Here is a 14,675-nt window from a genome sequence, read left to right as displayed (position 1 = left end):
GGTTTTGGTCTTGAAGGCCACCAGGCGGGGCACGCAGTCTCCCTGTTCGCCACAGTCCCTAGCACGCCATGTCTCAGAGCCACGGGCATGGCCACAACACCACCTTGCCTTCTTGTCTTCAGCTGCACCTGGGTCCCCTAAGCCTCTCTTACTTCCTGAGAATCACCCAGGGGCGGGGCCTCATGAAAGAGGACTGGGGGGGGGGGGGCCTCCTGGCCAGGCCCAGGGCAGGGCAGAAGTGTAGCAGCATGCAGGGGCCAGGCTGTCACACAAGTGGGTGGATTAGTCAGGGAGAAGGAAAGCCCACGGCCAGAAAGATAATCAAATTGGATCTTTACTGAGCTATGGTGAACGCATGGAACACAACACAAACACGTATGATACTGGAGTTCATACTTTAAATTCAAAATTGAAAAAATACAAATTGAAAAATAGAAATATTTAGTTATTAAAATTTCTCTCTTGTAATTCTCTTGTGCCTTTTGAGCAGAAGGTTGACAGCGGCCCTTCTACTCCCAGATGTCAGTGCTGGCATTGGCTGGGACAGAGAGATGGGCAGGTGGAATTCCAACCTTAATCCTTAAAACGGAGTTTTTGATTTAGTAACGGAAAGCAGTGACTGTCACAAGCGTGGGCAGCAGACACTCGGGACACTGCTGGGCAGAGGCAGAGGAGCCTCGCCATCTTGCAGAATTTCAAGCACCCTGTCACACTGCAACTCGGACCAGGGTCTGCGTTCACATCATCGTAAGGGCGAGCTAGCCAGTGTTAGCTCAGGTTCAAGTAGAGTATGGCCCTCGGGGGACTTGGTCTTGGGTCTCACAGTGTGGGTGACTGGTCCTGGCCGCCTCTCATTTCCAGAAACCAGCTGCAGCAAAGGTAGGCAGCAGTCTCGCTGCTCCTCACAGTGGCATCCACCTGCCCGGACCACACCGCAGTCGTACATTCAGGAGCTGTTCGTGAATATCCCTTCTGAGACAGATTCAGTGTTCACAAGGGTGGGAACTTTAGCCAAAAAGTCTCTGACTTCCAGGGAACCAGGGCATGGTTCTGCACACTTTGAAACGAACCGAACATGCCGGTTCGGATCTCCTGCATGTCCTGGTCTCAGGCAACTGGCTCAGTTCAAGTACAGGAATGCCAGAGTCAAGGCGTCATGGTGTTTCTTTGAGCATCTCAATCCCTGGTTACTGAGACTAGGACCTGACCTGGGTCCTTGCAAACAGTGCCACTTGGGCCCGAGGTATGGGACAGCCTGAGCACCACGATGGGACTGTAGTTGTGCTTATGAATTCTCGTGTCTGCATGCACAAGAGCAAGCCACTTCAAAGGCAGGGGCTGGCTTGGTGCCACCTCACAGACTGCCTCTGTTGCGTGGAGATCGCCACCACCACAAATAAATAAAGCTAACCATGTGCTCCGTTTCTGTGCAGCCACCAAAGGCCACCGCTGTGGTTCAGGCAACTGGGTCCATAAGGCCTCTGACTCCTGTGTCTCAGCCTGCAAAAGCTTGTCACTCACAGGACAGCCTTGATGACAGCTCTTCTTCCGGCTCACTGCACGGCTACTCCTGGCTCTCCAGCGCCTCGCTGGCTCTGAGGGCTCTTTTCAGTTCCTGCAGGAGCGCGTCGCGGCTCTGGGCCGTGTACTGATCGTAGCTCTTACTGTGCTGGGACTCATAGTGGCGCTTCAGGTTGTACTCTTTCAGCACCGACACGTTTTTTTTGCATATTAAGCACGTTGGCATGCTCTTCACTTCCACAAAGAAATAGTCTCGCTCCCACTTTTCTCGAAACACGCGGCCCTCTCCTTCTCTCTTTCGTTTGGCCACTTTTGAAGGAGACATGGGTACAAGAAAGATTTCACTTTTCTCTGAATGCTACCACAGAACCACCATGGTGCCAGCCCCGTGACTGAGGCAGGGCCCCTGCCTCACCGTGGAAGAGCAAGAGAGAGTGGTGGGGACTGTGGCGAACTCAAGAGCATGAGCCCCACTGACAGGGCTACTACTGCCAGGCAGAAGGGTGGGCCCAGTGCGTCAGACTGCTGACACGTCAGGAGCAAGACTGAAGGCTGTGTGAGCTTCTCTGCGCTTTACAGCTAGCGGGCAGGAAGAACGTGCCATGCTAACACAGGGAAGGCCAAACAAAACCCATCTGTGGTGGCCCATGGGGTGGGTCAGTCACCTGGACATTAACTAACGTCCCACACTCAGGCAGCGGTGGTCCAGGCACAGACCTGTGCCTGTGTGACAAACATCTCCCTCAGTCTCCAGGGGGACACCAGCACATAAGCCTGAGGGCACCCGGAACACAGAAGCTACCCACCTTCTCCACACCTCCAACCCGACCCAGCGCCTGCTGTTTGTGAAACCGACTGGCACAGCACACACGCCCAGGGGGACTCATTTCCTGGTGCAGCATGTGTCACCTAGACACTCCCATGACCTCCTGCTTGCCCTGACCTTACAAACCATCACACCTGACACGGCTCACTGGCAGTCCACGCAGTTCTGCATCCCCAGGACAAGCCTCAGCTCCCCAGCCTAGACTCCCCAGCTCTGGCTCCTTCCTGAAATGCCCATGTTCCAGGAGCATCACCCCTTAGTCCTGCACGTCCCTCTGCTGTGGCTTTGGCTATCTGAACCCGGGTCCCTTCTGGCTCCCAATTGCTGCTTCTCCTTCCAGGCTCCTCGGAACCCTGGCTGGGTCAGAGGCATTCTGGGCTCTGTAACCCGAGTGCACATGAGCTGTACACTTCCTGCCCACCTGCCTCCGCGTCTCCCAGAACCAGGCACACCAGGCTGCCTCCAAATCACCCCAGGGCCCAGCATCACCCAGCCGGGGCCTTGGGGAGTCTGCAAGGCGAGAGCAAAGACAGCCCCAGGGGCGTCAGTGACGGGAGCCGGCATTGTGGAAAGGAACTTTATTGGGTGTTGGGTTCAGATGAGGTCCATGAGGATGTCGTCCTCCATGACGCTGGGCTGCAGGCCCGGCTGGGGGACCGGGCCCCGGGGACCCCCGCTCAGCAGCATCTGACCTGGGGGGCAGCGGGAACGGACTGCATCTCCCAGTGGTCCCTGGGGCCAATGAGGACCCTGGGCCTCTCATCCCACTTCCTCTGGGACCCCGAGGCACCGAGGCAGTAAGGTTTCTAGGAAGTTCCAGGGAATGCCAGAGAGGTTTCCTCTGATCCTTCAGGAGCCCTTCCCCCACACTCGTAGCTTCACTGACCCTAAGACATCTTCCAGCACCCCAGGACAGAAGATAAGGACTGTGGGAAGTTTTCAGCATTGAGGCCCTGCTCCTACAGCTGACATTTCCTCTAAGTCCCCTTGAGCTATGGGAGGCCCTTTGGTAACAGGGTCCTTACCAGTGGCTTCTGAGACGCCCAGTCTAGAACCCTCCCCTCCCTGGAGCACCCTTACCTGGCAGCGGCGCCCGCGGGGGAAGCTGTGTGGGCCAGGACTGGGCAGGTGGAGGGTGCAGGAGTTGCGGCCCCAGCTGGGGCTGCCCCAGGCTCTGATGTGGCAGCAATGGAGGGGCCCCTGGAGGCTGTAGGTGGTGTAGGGAGGCCTGGGGTGGGGGTACCCCAGTCTGGGGCTGAGGAAGACAAAGAATGACTCAGAGGACTCAGTTTAAACTCCAGGAAGGTCCCTCCACCCTGGAAGCCTTGTCCACCACTTCCTCCCAGAGACACTGGGTCAGAACCTGCAACATCCTGCTGTTTTGACCCCAAGCCTCACCGGTGCTGGATTAAGGAGAAGGCTCCGCAGCTGGGGGTTGGCCCCGGGGTTCTGGGGCCGAAGGATGGGTCCAGCAGGAGGTGGGCCAGGGGCTGCTCCAGGAGGACCTTGGGGGGCTCCTGGGGGTGCCTGGGTAGTACCTTGAGGCTGGGGCTGCCCTGTAGCCGCAGAAGCTCCCACAGCACCCTGAGGCTGAGGCTGGGGTGCTCGGAGCTGGAGCTGAGGAACAGACAGCTGAGGAAGGGTGGCTGCGCCACGTCACCCACCTCCATCCCCACCCCCACCAGTCCCCACCCCAGTCCTCACTAGATTCTGCGGGGGCCTCGCTTGGTCCTCCAGAATGGGGCCCAGGCCTGGAGGTGCCTGCTGTGCCCCCATCTGCACGGGGACAGAGAGGACAGGTCAGATGAGGGAGGACCTGGCCTACAGAAGCAGGGCACATCTGTCTGGGGGAGGCCACCAAGGAGGGGCATCACACCCTGCCTGCTTGTAGGGTAGCTCCTGTGTCAGGAATTTGAAGTGGACACTGAAAAGGGACTAAAGCTGCTCTGCTAGGACACAAGGGACATGGGACTCAGGAAGATGTCTGGAGAAAGGAGGCCATGGTGACTAGCTGGCTGGGCCCACACTCACCCCGCGCTGCTGCTCCAGCTTCTGCTGCTGGACCTGCTTGTGGTTGGTGATGACCTGCCGTATGCCGTTGACGAAGCCGCTCTGGTCGTAGGGGATGAGGCCCATGAAGATCTTCTTCTTAGACGAGTACAGGAGCATGAGCACGCGCACCTCGCATGGGGCTGTGTGCGGGAAGTGCACGCAGCCGGCCTGCGGACAGAGGCTCTTCAGAACCTGCCCATCAGGCATCTCTACAAACCCTGTGGGCAGGAGGCAGGGAGGTCTCTGTACAGTGCTAAGGAGGGCGGGAAGCAAAAGCTGAGAGTGACAGGCAATCAAAGGGCACAGGGAGACCAAGGCACCGCTGACCACAGAGGACAGGGAGAGACAGGACACATCAGAAACCCACGGTGACCCCGACTAAGCACCTCCGGCCTCCACAAATCACACTAGGAAGGGCTCTGCTGGGGAGGATGGGTGCCAGAAAGATGGGGTTAGACTCTTAAGGGTGGCTAAATCTCTCTGCCAATGTCTGCCAGCGTAGACCAGGGAACGGCAATATCACAAGGCAGCCATTTTGGAAGTCAGAGTGAGCAGAGTCTCCCTCAGACTCTCAGGGACACACACGCTCTGCTGTTCACTGTCCAGTACAGAACAGGGCAGTGCCACCAAAGCCAGCATGCTAGGGAATGTCCCCCCTCATAAGGGAGGCAGCTTCATGACCCAACTCTGACCCATATTAAAGGCGGTCTGGCCAGAAGCTTTGGCCCTTTCTCATTTCCCGAGGAAGGAGGTTCCAGCCATTCCCTCTTCCACATGTTTAAAGGGTACCCAGAAGCTGAGGTCTAGGCATGACGTCACTGTCTCCCTGCTGGGTCCTGTTCTGCAGCAAACATTATCCTGTTATACTCCTGGAATGCAGTGTCTGCACTGACGGGCCACACCGAGGGCTCTGGGCCCAGCTGAGCTTCTAAGCCCCAGCAGAATTCCTAAGTGCTTGACCTCCACACACAGTAGGTACAATAGACAACAATGCTCGAGAGGTGAAAAGGGCCGTGAGGTTGATGGCCTGGGAAAAAGCAGGCACAGAAGTCCCACGCCTAACCCCATACGCACAGGCAATGGCATCTTCCCCACTGGCACCCAGGAAAGTGAGATGACTCAGAAGATGCCTCTAGGACAGGTCAGATGAGTCACAAGGGCAGGCCTACCCAACAGTAAACAAGAAGGGCAGAGAAGCCAGGCTTGACCGCACACGTCTACAAATGCAGCCCTTGGAGCCTGAGGCAGCAGGATGTCCAAGTGGAAGTTTTACTACACAACAGGACTCATTCAAATCAAAACAAACACACAAAAAAGCCCAGCACCATGGGACAGGGACTTAGCAGGCCCTAGGACACATGGAGTTAAGAAAGGACCAGGTTCCATCTGCACTGTCACGAATAAGGCACAGGGTGAGATTATCAGCAGCTCCTGGGGCATAGGCACCCAGGTTCCTCACCATGTTGGCAGAAAGGGGAACAGGAGCTAGTACCCAGCACTCACAAAGCCATTGCCCATGATGCGGTAGAGGCCTTTGAGGGACTCCAGGTCCTTGTTGGTAAAGTGGAATTGAACCATCCTCGAGTTCCGGAACAGCGGGCCCAGGGTGGTCTAGAAACACACAAGCATTACGAGGGGCAGCATGCGGAGGGAAAGCATCACGTGGGGAAGGAGAGTGCGGATCGGGCAGGCCTTGGCAGGACTCACCAGCAGCTGCTGAGGGATGAGCTGCATGATCAGCTTCTGGGGCCACTGCTCTGTCTTCCTGGAAGGCAGCACAGAGAGAGGGGTCAGGGCAGTCCGGCTGAGCCTGGCCCACCCTAACAAATACCTACAGGTTTTCTCCATGGTTCACGTAGACCTGGCAAGGCAGAGACCTCGTCAGCTTGGTGTTGGCATCCACGGACGCAGGCTTGGGTTTCTGAAAGGAAAAAGGTGAATCAGCCAAGGCCTGGTGACTTAACCTTCACCAGATCCTGCAGCCCCACAACGCCCCCATCTTCCCAGCAACCCCACAAACATCACAATCCTCCAAAGCTCAGTATCTGGAAACCCATGAGAGCCCAAATTCTGTTTCCTACTGCCTAGCGGGAGGAGGTGGGAGAGGGTTGATTGACTGGGGCTAGAGGCCTGGGACTTACTAGTAGGAGCTCCAATATAATTTTATTTATTTTTTTGGAAACAGGGTCTCTCTGTGTAGCCCTTCCTAGACCTCACTGTCTAGAATAGGCTGGCCTCGAACTCAAATCCACCTGCCTCTGCCTGCCCAGTCTGTCACTGAAGACACACAGTCCTAGAACTTGAGGCCTGAGCCACACCTCCTAAGGGAGCCCCCACTCTCCGCGCTCCCAGTGAGCGCTCAGCCACTCACCTCCTGCCACTCCAGGACGCCACTCCAGGCTAGGAGCTTGTTGGACACTGACTGCTGCCCACCAAGTGCAGGACCCCCAAGCTGGGCTGGTGAAGGACCACTGACCCCACCTGGGGTCACAGTGCCTGCCTGCTGAGGACAGATAGCAACGAGGAGACCATGCTGTCAGGGAGTGGACACCTTAAAGGGGTGGGACAAAGGTTCCTTCCTTCACACCTCCAGGACCACTAACCACCCCTGGGACCACCCATGCCAGGCATGGGGAACCCACAGCCCTGCCCCAGAGCTGCAAAGCACGGCTTTGAACCTCACTGTCCTGCTCAGGCCCCTTGAGATGGCTACATGACTCCTTTCGCCTACGAGCACACGGCAGCGGAGAAAAGCTGGGTGCTGTGAGAGCACCTACCATAGATGGAGCCCCAGGCTGTGCAGGGGCCACAGTGGACACCAGGCTAGGCTGTGAAGCAGGAGGTGGCTTGGGAGCTCCAGGGGGCCCAGGAGCTAATGGGGGTGCCGGGGCCTGGCTGAAGGGGGGCCCCACTCCTGAAGTAGCTTGCTGGAGAGGGTTGATGGGTGAGTCTGTGGGAGAGACCAGCGTGAGTGGGGAACAGGGTCAGAAAGCCAGTGAAGCCTCCCTGCCTCTCCCGGGACTCACAGCGTGGGCCCAGCCCGGCCTTCTGGCTCTTGGCAGCCTCCACAGCATTCTGCGCAGCCACCTGAGCAGCACTTAGGTTCCCAGGGACCTGTCACACGGGAGAAGACCATGTACCCCTAGAACTATGTACTTCTGCCCCCACGGAGCAAGCTACACGGCTCTGACGACACGGGAGCTTTGACTCCATCCCCACAGAGGCCACTCCTGGCCTGTGGCCCTCACTCTGCAACCCCAGTGTTTCCTCCCATGAGGCCACACAGCCCCACAAGGCCCCAGGGGCAGGTTCGTAATGACCTCCGTACCTGGTACTGTGGCGGGACAGGGGGCAGAGCCTGCTGGGGGGCTGCTGAGAGTGTGGCAGCTGAGGTTGGAGCGGGCGGCAGGGGCACTGCTTGCTTGGGCTGCAGAGGGCCTGGGGCTGAGCTGCCGCCCACTGCGCATTGGAGAGACAACACAGCCGAGGCCCGGGAGGAGTTGGGGTAGAAAGAGAAATACCCCGCCATCCACGTTAAGAAGAGTACCAAAAAGGCACCCCCCTTCCGTGAATGGTACCCAAGCCTCACCAGGCAGCACGAGCCCACGCACAAGCACCATGTGCCTGGGGTCCTGGCTGACATCTGCTGGGGGCTGCAAAGGCTCCAGCAGGGCAGGAGGAGCCGCCTTCTCAAACAGAAGCCGAAGGGCTGGCAGCTTCCTCGGAGAAACGATGGAGAAGTGGATACCACGCTGCAGGAAGGGAAAATAAGAATGGGCCTCCATGAATGTGTTGAAGCTAGGCTCCCCCGCTGCTGTGTGGTGGGACATACGCTGGTGGGAAGTAAAGCCTGGCCTTAGTTTACCCAGATCTGACTATGGACAGCCATGAGTAAGCATAGAGATTTTTGGCTGTTTTTTTGCCTTGGGTTTTCAGACCCCAGCCTGCTTCCTAGGATCCAGGCATGGGCCCATATCCCCACCCCAACCCGGCACACAAAGGCGTGTGGCCCTTACTCCACACTCCATGCACCTCACCTCTCCGATCTTCTGCACCAGGCTCTCCGTCGTGCAGCCTGAGTACGTGGTGCTCTCCACAGCAGGCAGTAGGTATGGGGGCGAGTTGCAGATGAGGAGACAGACTCTGTGGGTCTGGCCACTGCGGGGACAAAGTCATGCTATAGCAGGTAACCCCAAGCTACTGGCAACCGAATGTCACGTCCTCACTCTCTGAAAGCATTTACAGCCGATAACACCGAGGCTCTCGGGTTTAGTGACAACTTTAAGTCCCCGACGGGGCAAGGGGCATAGGAGGAAGGTCCCACCTAGTGTCTGGCCAGGCACTGGCCTGCCTTGACCTATACAGGGTCCTGCTTCCTATCCCCCATCCAGGGTGAGGGTCAAGGACTTCCCAGGTGGCCGACACACTCACATCTGTTCCCGCATCTTCTTGAAGTCATCGAACAGCTGCAGGGCAGTGCTCAGACCTTCAGCGATGAGGCTGCAGCTCTCACCACCACCGCCCATGAACCTGCAGGACAGCCAGTGAGAGCCTGTGTCCTGCACAGGCAGCCAGCACTCTTCCTGACCCCTCCCACACTGCGCTGCACCCTCTGACAGGACCTTGTCCTCTGAGTTTTACTTGGTGACAAGTGAGTACCAGGCAGGGACAGGCATAAAGAAGGGAAGGCAACAAGAGGGAGCAGAAGGTGCCAGGACCCTGAGTATGGCCTCTGTATGTCCCAGTCCGGGTGTGCCCAACGCCCTGGCCATCCCAGACCTGCCTTCCAAATGGGGCCGTCTGCTTCACTGCTTTGCCTTCTTTCTTTTCCCTTGTCCTTTGTTGTGTCAAGGTGTCATTTACTGTATAGCCTGGGCTGTCCTAGTCTCACTGTGCAAACATGGCTGACCTTGAACTCACAGATCTCTGCCTGCTTTTGCCCCTCAAGTGCTGGGATTAAAGGTGCGCACCACCAGATTTCTGTATTTTGCCTGCACACGTGTTGGTGTGTGTGTGTGTGTGTGTGTCACACACATGCCCGAGGCCCTTAAAGGCCAAGAAAGGGAGTCAGATCTCCAGAAACTGGAGTCACAGTGGTATGAGCCTCCACGTGAGCGTGTGAACCAAATGTGGGTGCTCTGGAAAAGCAGCCAGTGAGTGTTAACCACTGAGCCATCGCTCCAGCCTCTTTTAGACTCAGTCTAGCAATCCTCCTGCCTCAATCTTCTAGTGCTAGAGAAGCACTGTGGTCAGATAGGCTCCTGCTTCCTCCACAGCGCCATGGGAGAAATGGACTTCAGAGTCACACGTCAGGAGGAGCCACGGGAACCCAGTGTTGCCTTCCTAGAACCAGGCTCTCCACACAGGTGATGCAAGAGACAGAGGGAGTCACAGGGCCCCAATCCAGACACTTGTATGTCTATGAAAAAGGGGAAGGCGCAAGCACATGTGGACAGGCCACAGGAAGTCAAGCCGCAGAGCTCTGGGGCCACTCGAGGCTGACATGGTCCGGAGGAGCCTTTCCCAGAGTTTCAGACCCTTCCCACTCGTCCAGCACTGTGACCTTGGACTTGCAGCCAACATACTGTTTTCAAACACCGCTTCTGGTACGGCTGCAGTAGCCTAGATACCCACCCCCAGTGTCGCTCTGCATGGAGTCCTGGAAAAGGCCTCTCTGTTCCAGCACTAGTGACTCTACCACAGCCTCTGGGCCTTGTGTGGCCGACAGACCTACACTGCTAACTTGTGGCAACCTCATGTCTGCCCTCATTTCCCTATCCATAGGCAGGCACGGAGTCTGAGCCCTCTCATTTCTTGTCCCCAGACTGGCCCACCTGTCTGGCCCATAAGAGGCACATGACAGAAACAATTGGTAAATGAATAAATAACTGTCCAGTCAGCAAAGCCTTTAGGAGAGCCTCTCCTCCTGTTCCTGTCCTTTGCCTGACAGGTTTACAGACTGACTCCTCCCCAAAGCTACTACATTCTGCACTAGGTAAAAATCCAACTTCTCTATCCTGAAATGTGCCCAGCACGCCCTCCTCCAGGAAGCCCACCCACCCACCTGACACCACCAACTCAAACCTGGTGGCTGAGTCTACATACACATGGCTCAGCAGTTACGAGCACCAGCTGCAGAAGTCGGGGACAACAATGTCTGAGGCCAGGTGCAGGTGTGGTACACAGTACACAGGAGCAAACAACCATAAACTTAAATTTAAAACACACAAACAAAACCCTTGGGTAGCGGTACAGCCTGTCCTGGAGAGACAGGGGTTTGGAGCCGGCCTGGTTGGTTTTCCAGCCTGCAGCTCAATGTCAAGTGATTGCTTAGCCACCCAATACACACAGCAAGTGAGCAGGACACTGAACTCCCTGACAAGGCCTGGGCTCGGTCCCGAGCAAGACACAGACAGGGCTGCCCAGCCTGATGACCTGAGTCCAAACCCAAGAACCCACAGCCTTAAGCCAGAACCAACTCAGGCAGGGAGGGAAGTAACCGAAACACACACACCCAGGTGATTGTCTTTGCCCATCATCACACCCTGCCCCAGAGGTCCTGGGTGTAACCATCAGCTCCACAGGGGCAGGATAGCACCTGCAACTCACGATCACAGCATGTGTGCCACACACCTTTGTGAGTGAATAAACTGTCAGCCAAGGAACCCAGAGACAGACACTCTGTTCTTTCTGACTCAAGGCCACTAGCTGTGGGAGCCTGGCTCCTGGCAGAAAGGAGATGGAACATCAGAAGTCTACTTCTTAGCAGCAAGACCGTTTAACTGTCCTGCACGCCCCGCCCTGTCTCCCAGCACCGTCAACACTGGTGAGACTTCTCAAGCAGGCACAAGCCCTGGCCACAGTCAGGCCCATTCCTGCCCTGCCTGGAACATGTTGGACGTGGGTCACAGGCCCTGGTCCCCACAGCAATCCTGGGGAAGCTAGATGCTGAAATGCAAACAGTAGCAGAGGCCTCCAAACTGGGGGCACTCGAGTTCACAGGATCCCAAGAGTATATGTGGGAGCCACGGGGCCTGTCCAGCCTTTTCCTTAAGGGAGGGACGGCTCTTTCCACCAGTGGCACAACTCACGGTTCACACAGCTCCGATCTCCTGAAGCCTTAGGTCACAGCAGAGGACAATGAAGCTTCCTCACACGGGGACTTGCCCAGATTTACCAGCCAAGCACAGCTGGCTGGCAACTGGCTCCCAAGTTCACATCTGACCAAATGTGGTGGACGCCTCAGATGCACCAACTCTGACGTGCATTAGGAGGGCCTTAGGGCTTCACAGAACTCCAGACTGGGGTTCCTCCACCTAGCCCAGCAGTTCTCCACGAACCTGCCATCGGCCTTCTAGGAGATGCCTGGAGACAACTCTCTAAGGGTGCCACTGGCAGCTGGCAGGTAAAGGCTGTTGACATTCTCCAAGCCCTGGGATGTGGCTCAATAACCAGGATAGCCTCCCAACAAAGGATTATCTAGATCAGGATCTCAGCGGTCCAGAGCACTGGCAACTCAGAACTGTCTATGACTCCAGACAGACATGCAGACAAAAACATCAATATACTTTTTTATATTCTGGAAGGGAGGTTGTAAGTTTCGAGGGTAGATATGAGGGAGCAGGGGAACCAGTGGGATTAGGGTGCGTGGTATGAAAGTCACTAAGAATCAATAAAGTTTGTTTTTTTTTTTTAAATCAGAAGACAAAAAATAAAAATCAATGCACATAAAAATAAATACAAATCTTTTAAAAGTAAGATAAAAGGTTTCTGTAATCCAAGCTAGGTGTACCAGCTCAGTCAAGAAAACCTAACACTGATGAGGCTGAGGCAGGAGGATGGAAAGAACTGTGGCTAGCCAGGAAAACTTGACAAGATGCTGTCAGGTTTTTAAATTGGACTAGGGGCACTGAAATGTTCAGAGCACTGGCTGTTCTTCAGAGAATCCAGGTCGGAGTCCCAGCACCCACAAGGTAGCTGACACTGGTAACTCCAGTTCCAGAAGATCCAATGGCTTCTTTTGGTCTCTAAGGACGCCAGACACAAGTGCTGCACACACATGCATATAGATAAAACCCTACACACATTGCTTCTTTAAAAAATCTGTTGTAAAGGGCTGGAGAGATGGCTCAGCGGTTAAGAGCACTGGCTGCTCTTCCAGAGGTCCTGAGTTCAAATCCCAGCAACCACATGGTGGCTCCCAACCATCTGTAATGGGATCTGATGCCCTCTTCTGGTGTGTCTGAGGATGGCTACAGTGTACCTGTATATAATAAATAAATAAATCTTTTTAAAAAATCTGTTGTAAAAACTTGAGTGCAAAGTGTCAGCAATGTGCAGATGGGAAGCTATGCTTTATATTAACTCTACTGACAACTTCCAGGGGGGAGGGTAGGGGGGCGGGGAAAGGGCCAGCTTCCCATGCCACCTACCATGTCTCTCTGTCTCTCTCTCACACACACACCTGGAACACGGCAGACATTCAACACACACCTACTTCAACAAAGCAGGAAGAACCAGCCGGAACTATCTCAGCCCCGCTAAATGAACCTTGACTGAAACCAGACTGTGGAATCCACATGGAAAGATTAGCATCGAGGACCCTTCCAGCACCACCAGTCTACAGTTACTCATTTGCAAACCAAGCACAGGAACGGGGCAAGCAGTAACAGCAGGCTCTCACACACCGCTTACTGTGTGCCTGGCACCAGCACCCTACAAAGGTTCTAGTGGCCTGTCCCCAGGGATCCTACTGGTCACCCATTCTTATCTGCAACAGGACAGACCCACCTACCAAACAAGTGGTGACAAAAGTAATGGGGTATCACTTGGTCATCCAAAAGCCTGGTGACTTCCTCTTTGCCCTCTGGGTTCACTCATCTGCTCTGAGCAGAGCCAGATGCCAGTCTAGGCATTAATCTGCCACGTTTGAGGGCATAATGGCAAACAGCCAGCGAGGAACTCCATTCACAGCCACCATCTTGGCCGTGACTCTTTCGGGTATGCCAGGATGCCCACAGCCCTGTGAGACCAGACCCAACACACATGGCCCCAGCTTATCTTCCCGAGTTCCTGGCATACAGTGGCTTCACAAGGAGCAACTGTTCAGTCTGAAATCCTTAGACAGGGGGGTGGGATGGAGGGTGCACACCAGTTAGACAACAGGCATCCAAGAGCACAAGGAACAAACACAAGTGCTACAGAATTCTCTCCCTTTCAGAAAGGAACAGACACAAAGGACCCTGGGACCCGGCAAGTCAGAGAGGTGTCCGGGAAGAAGCCATGACTCTACTCCGGGCTGCCAGGTTCCACAAGGTGGCAGGCGTCTGTAATCCCAGCAACCAGAAAGTAGAGGCAGTCCGGTCAGGAATTCAAGGCTAGCCTCAGCTACACTGTAAACCATGACCCAACCCACATAAGGAACTGTCAAGGCCCAGACCCATCCTGCAGACACCACTGGAGCAGACAGACAGGCATACTCGGGACCCACGCTGAGTTCTCCTGAGCCCGGGGCACTATTCAATCACAGGCCACCATGCCCACAGTCTTCCTTAGGGTCCCCGCCCTGCCCCCCCCCCCAAATTGAGGCAAAGCTCACTTGATGCTATCGAGCCAGGTGACAAACTCATAGGCACTGCTGGTTGGAGCATGGCATTGTACATAGGACTCTGGAGCGCAGTCCACTGTGTTGAACACCACAAGGCTGTACTGAGTTCCACCATACTGGGAAGACAGGACAAAAGAACTTTAAAACTGAGATCTCTGGCAAGGAACAGGGCCTCCCGATTATTTCAGATCATTTTAGAAATAAACTGTGAGTCCCTCTTCCCTCAAACCCAAGACTAAGGACCCCATCTTTCCTCCCTCAGACCATAGGCGGTCCACCAGCTTCCCCTCCGTGACACGGCCGCACACTCACGTCTCCCCCAAAGTCCGTCTCTGCGGGCGGTCCCCCGTTGAAGTACCTGCAAAGACGGAGGAAAGGCGGCGTCGGCACAAGCCTTAGGTTAGGGGCGGCGGGAGGCGACGTGGGGTCTCACTCACTCTATGGCGGGCAGCAGGTAGTGCTTGCGGAGCCCCTCGAAGTACGGCCCCAGGTTTGCTGTCCCCTCGATCACAAACACCACATCGGCGACCAGGCCCCCGGCCCGGGCCGGGCCTTCGGATCCGGGGACCATGCCCCGCGCCGCCGCCGCCAGCGCCGCCGACGCTGTCGCCGTCCCGGGGCGAACAGAAGTGCGCTTGCGCGGTGCGCGCGCCCCCGCCGGACGTCTGG

At 56.0% G+C, this 14,675-nt stretch overlaps 1 protein-coding gene across 9 annotated transcripts; it reads right to left on the bottom strand.

Annotated features, from left to right (window-relative positions):
• Window positions 1-380: 380 nt before the first annotated feature.
• MED25 (mediator complex subunit 25) lies at window positions 381-14,616 on the bottom strand. Of its 9 annotated transcripts, none has more exons than XM_080908957.1 (18): window positions 14,444-14,616; window positions 14,319-14,364; window positions 13,998-14,122; window positions 8,831-8,929; window positions 8,437-8,557; window positions 7,989-8,151; window positions 7,728-7,858; window positions 7,426-7,513; window positions 7,177-7,349; window positions 6,771-6,902; window positions 6,235-6,320; window positions 6,107-6,164; window positions 5,903-6,010; window positions 4,379-4,567; window positions 4,052-4,123; window positions 3,746-3,979; window positions 3,428-3,602; window positions 381-1,830 (listed from the first exon to the last, which is right to left on the bottom strand). In XM_080908957.1, exons 1-18 carry the CDS (start codon window positions 14,575-14,577, stop codon window positions 1,565-1,567), a joined length of 2,400 nt encoding a protein of 799 aa, XP_080765083.1. In that variant the 5' UTR covers window positions 14,578-14,616; the 3' UTR covers window positions 381-1,564. The 9 variants fall into 9 exon arrangements, with proteins under 9 accessions (XP_080765083.1, XP_080765084.1, XP_080765087.1 ...); XM_080908958.1 differs by having other exon boundaries at window positions 6,771-6,899; XM_080908959.1 differs by having other exon boundaries at window positions 382-1,830; window positions 3,746-3,964.
• Between the last annotated feature and the right edge of the window lie 59 nt (window positions 14,617-14,675).

Source organism: Micromys minutus (assembly GCF_963924665.1).
Source record: "Micromys minutus genome assembly, chromosome: 32".
Taxonomy (NCBI): Eukaryota; Metazoa; Chordata; class Mammalia; order Rodentia; family Muridae; genus Micromys; species Micromys minutus.
This window is presented reverse-complemented; position numbering and strand designations above follow the sequence as displayed.

Excerpts from the sequence above, each read along its gene's own strand:
- MED25 (XM_080908957.1), bottom strand. The coding sequence starts at position 14,577 with ATGGTCCCCGGATCCGAAGGCCCGGCCCGGGCCGGGGGCCTGGTCGCC. Across the intron at positions 14,123-14,318 it reads AGACGGACTTTGGGGGAGAC|TATGGTGGAACTCAGTACAG; the intron begins GTGAGTGTGCGG and ends CTGTCTTCCCAG. Across the intron at positions 1,831-3,427 it reads CCCGCGGGCGCCGCTGCCAG|TGGCCAAACGAAAGAGAGAA; the intron begins GTAAGGGTGCTC and ends CTCCTTCAAAAG.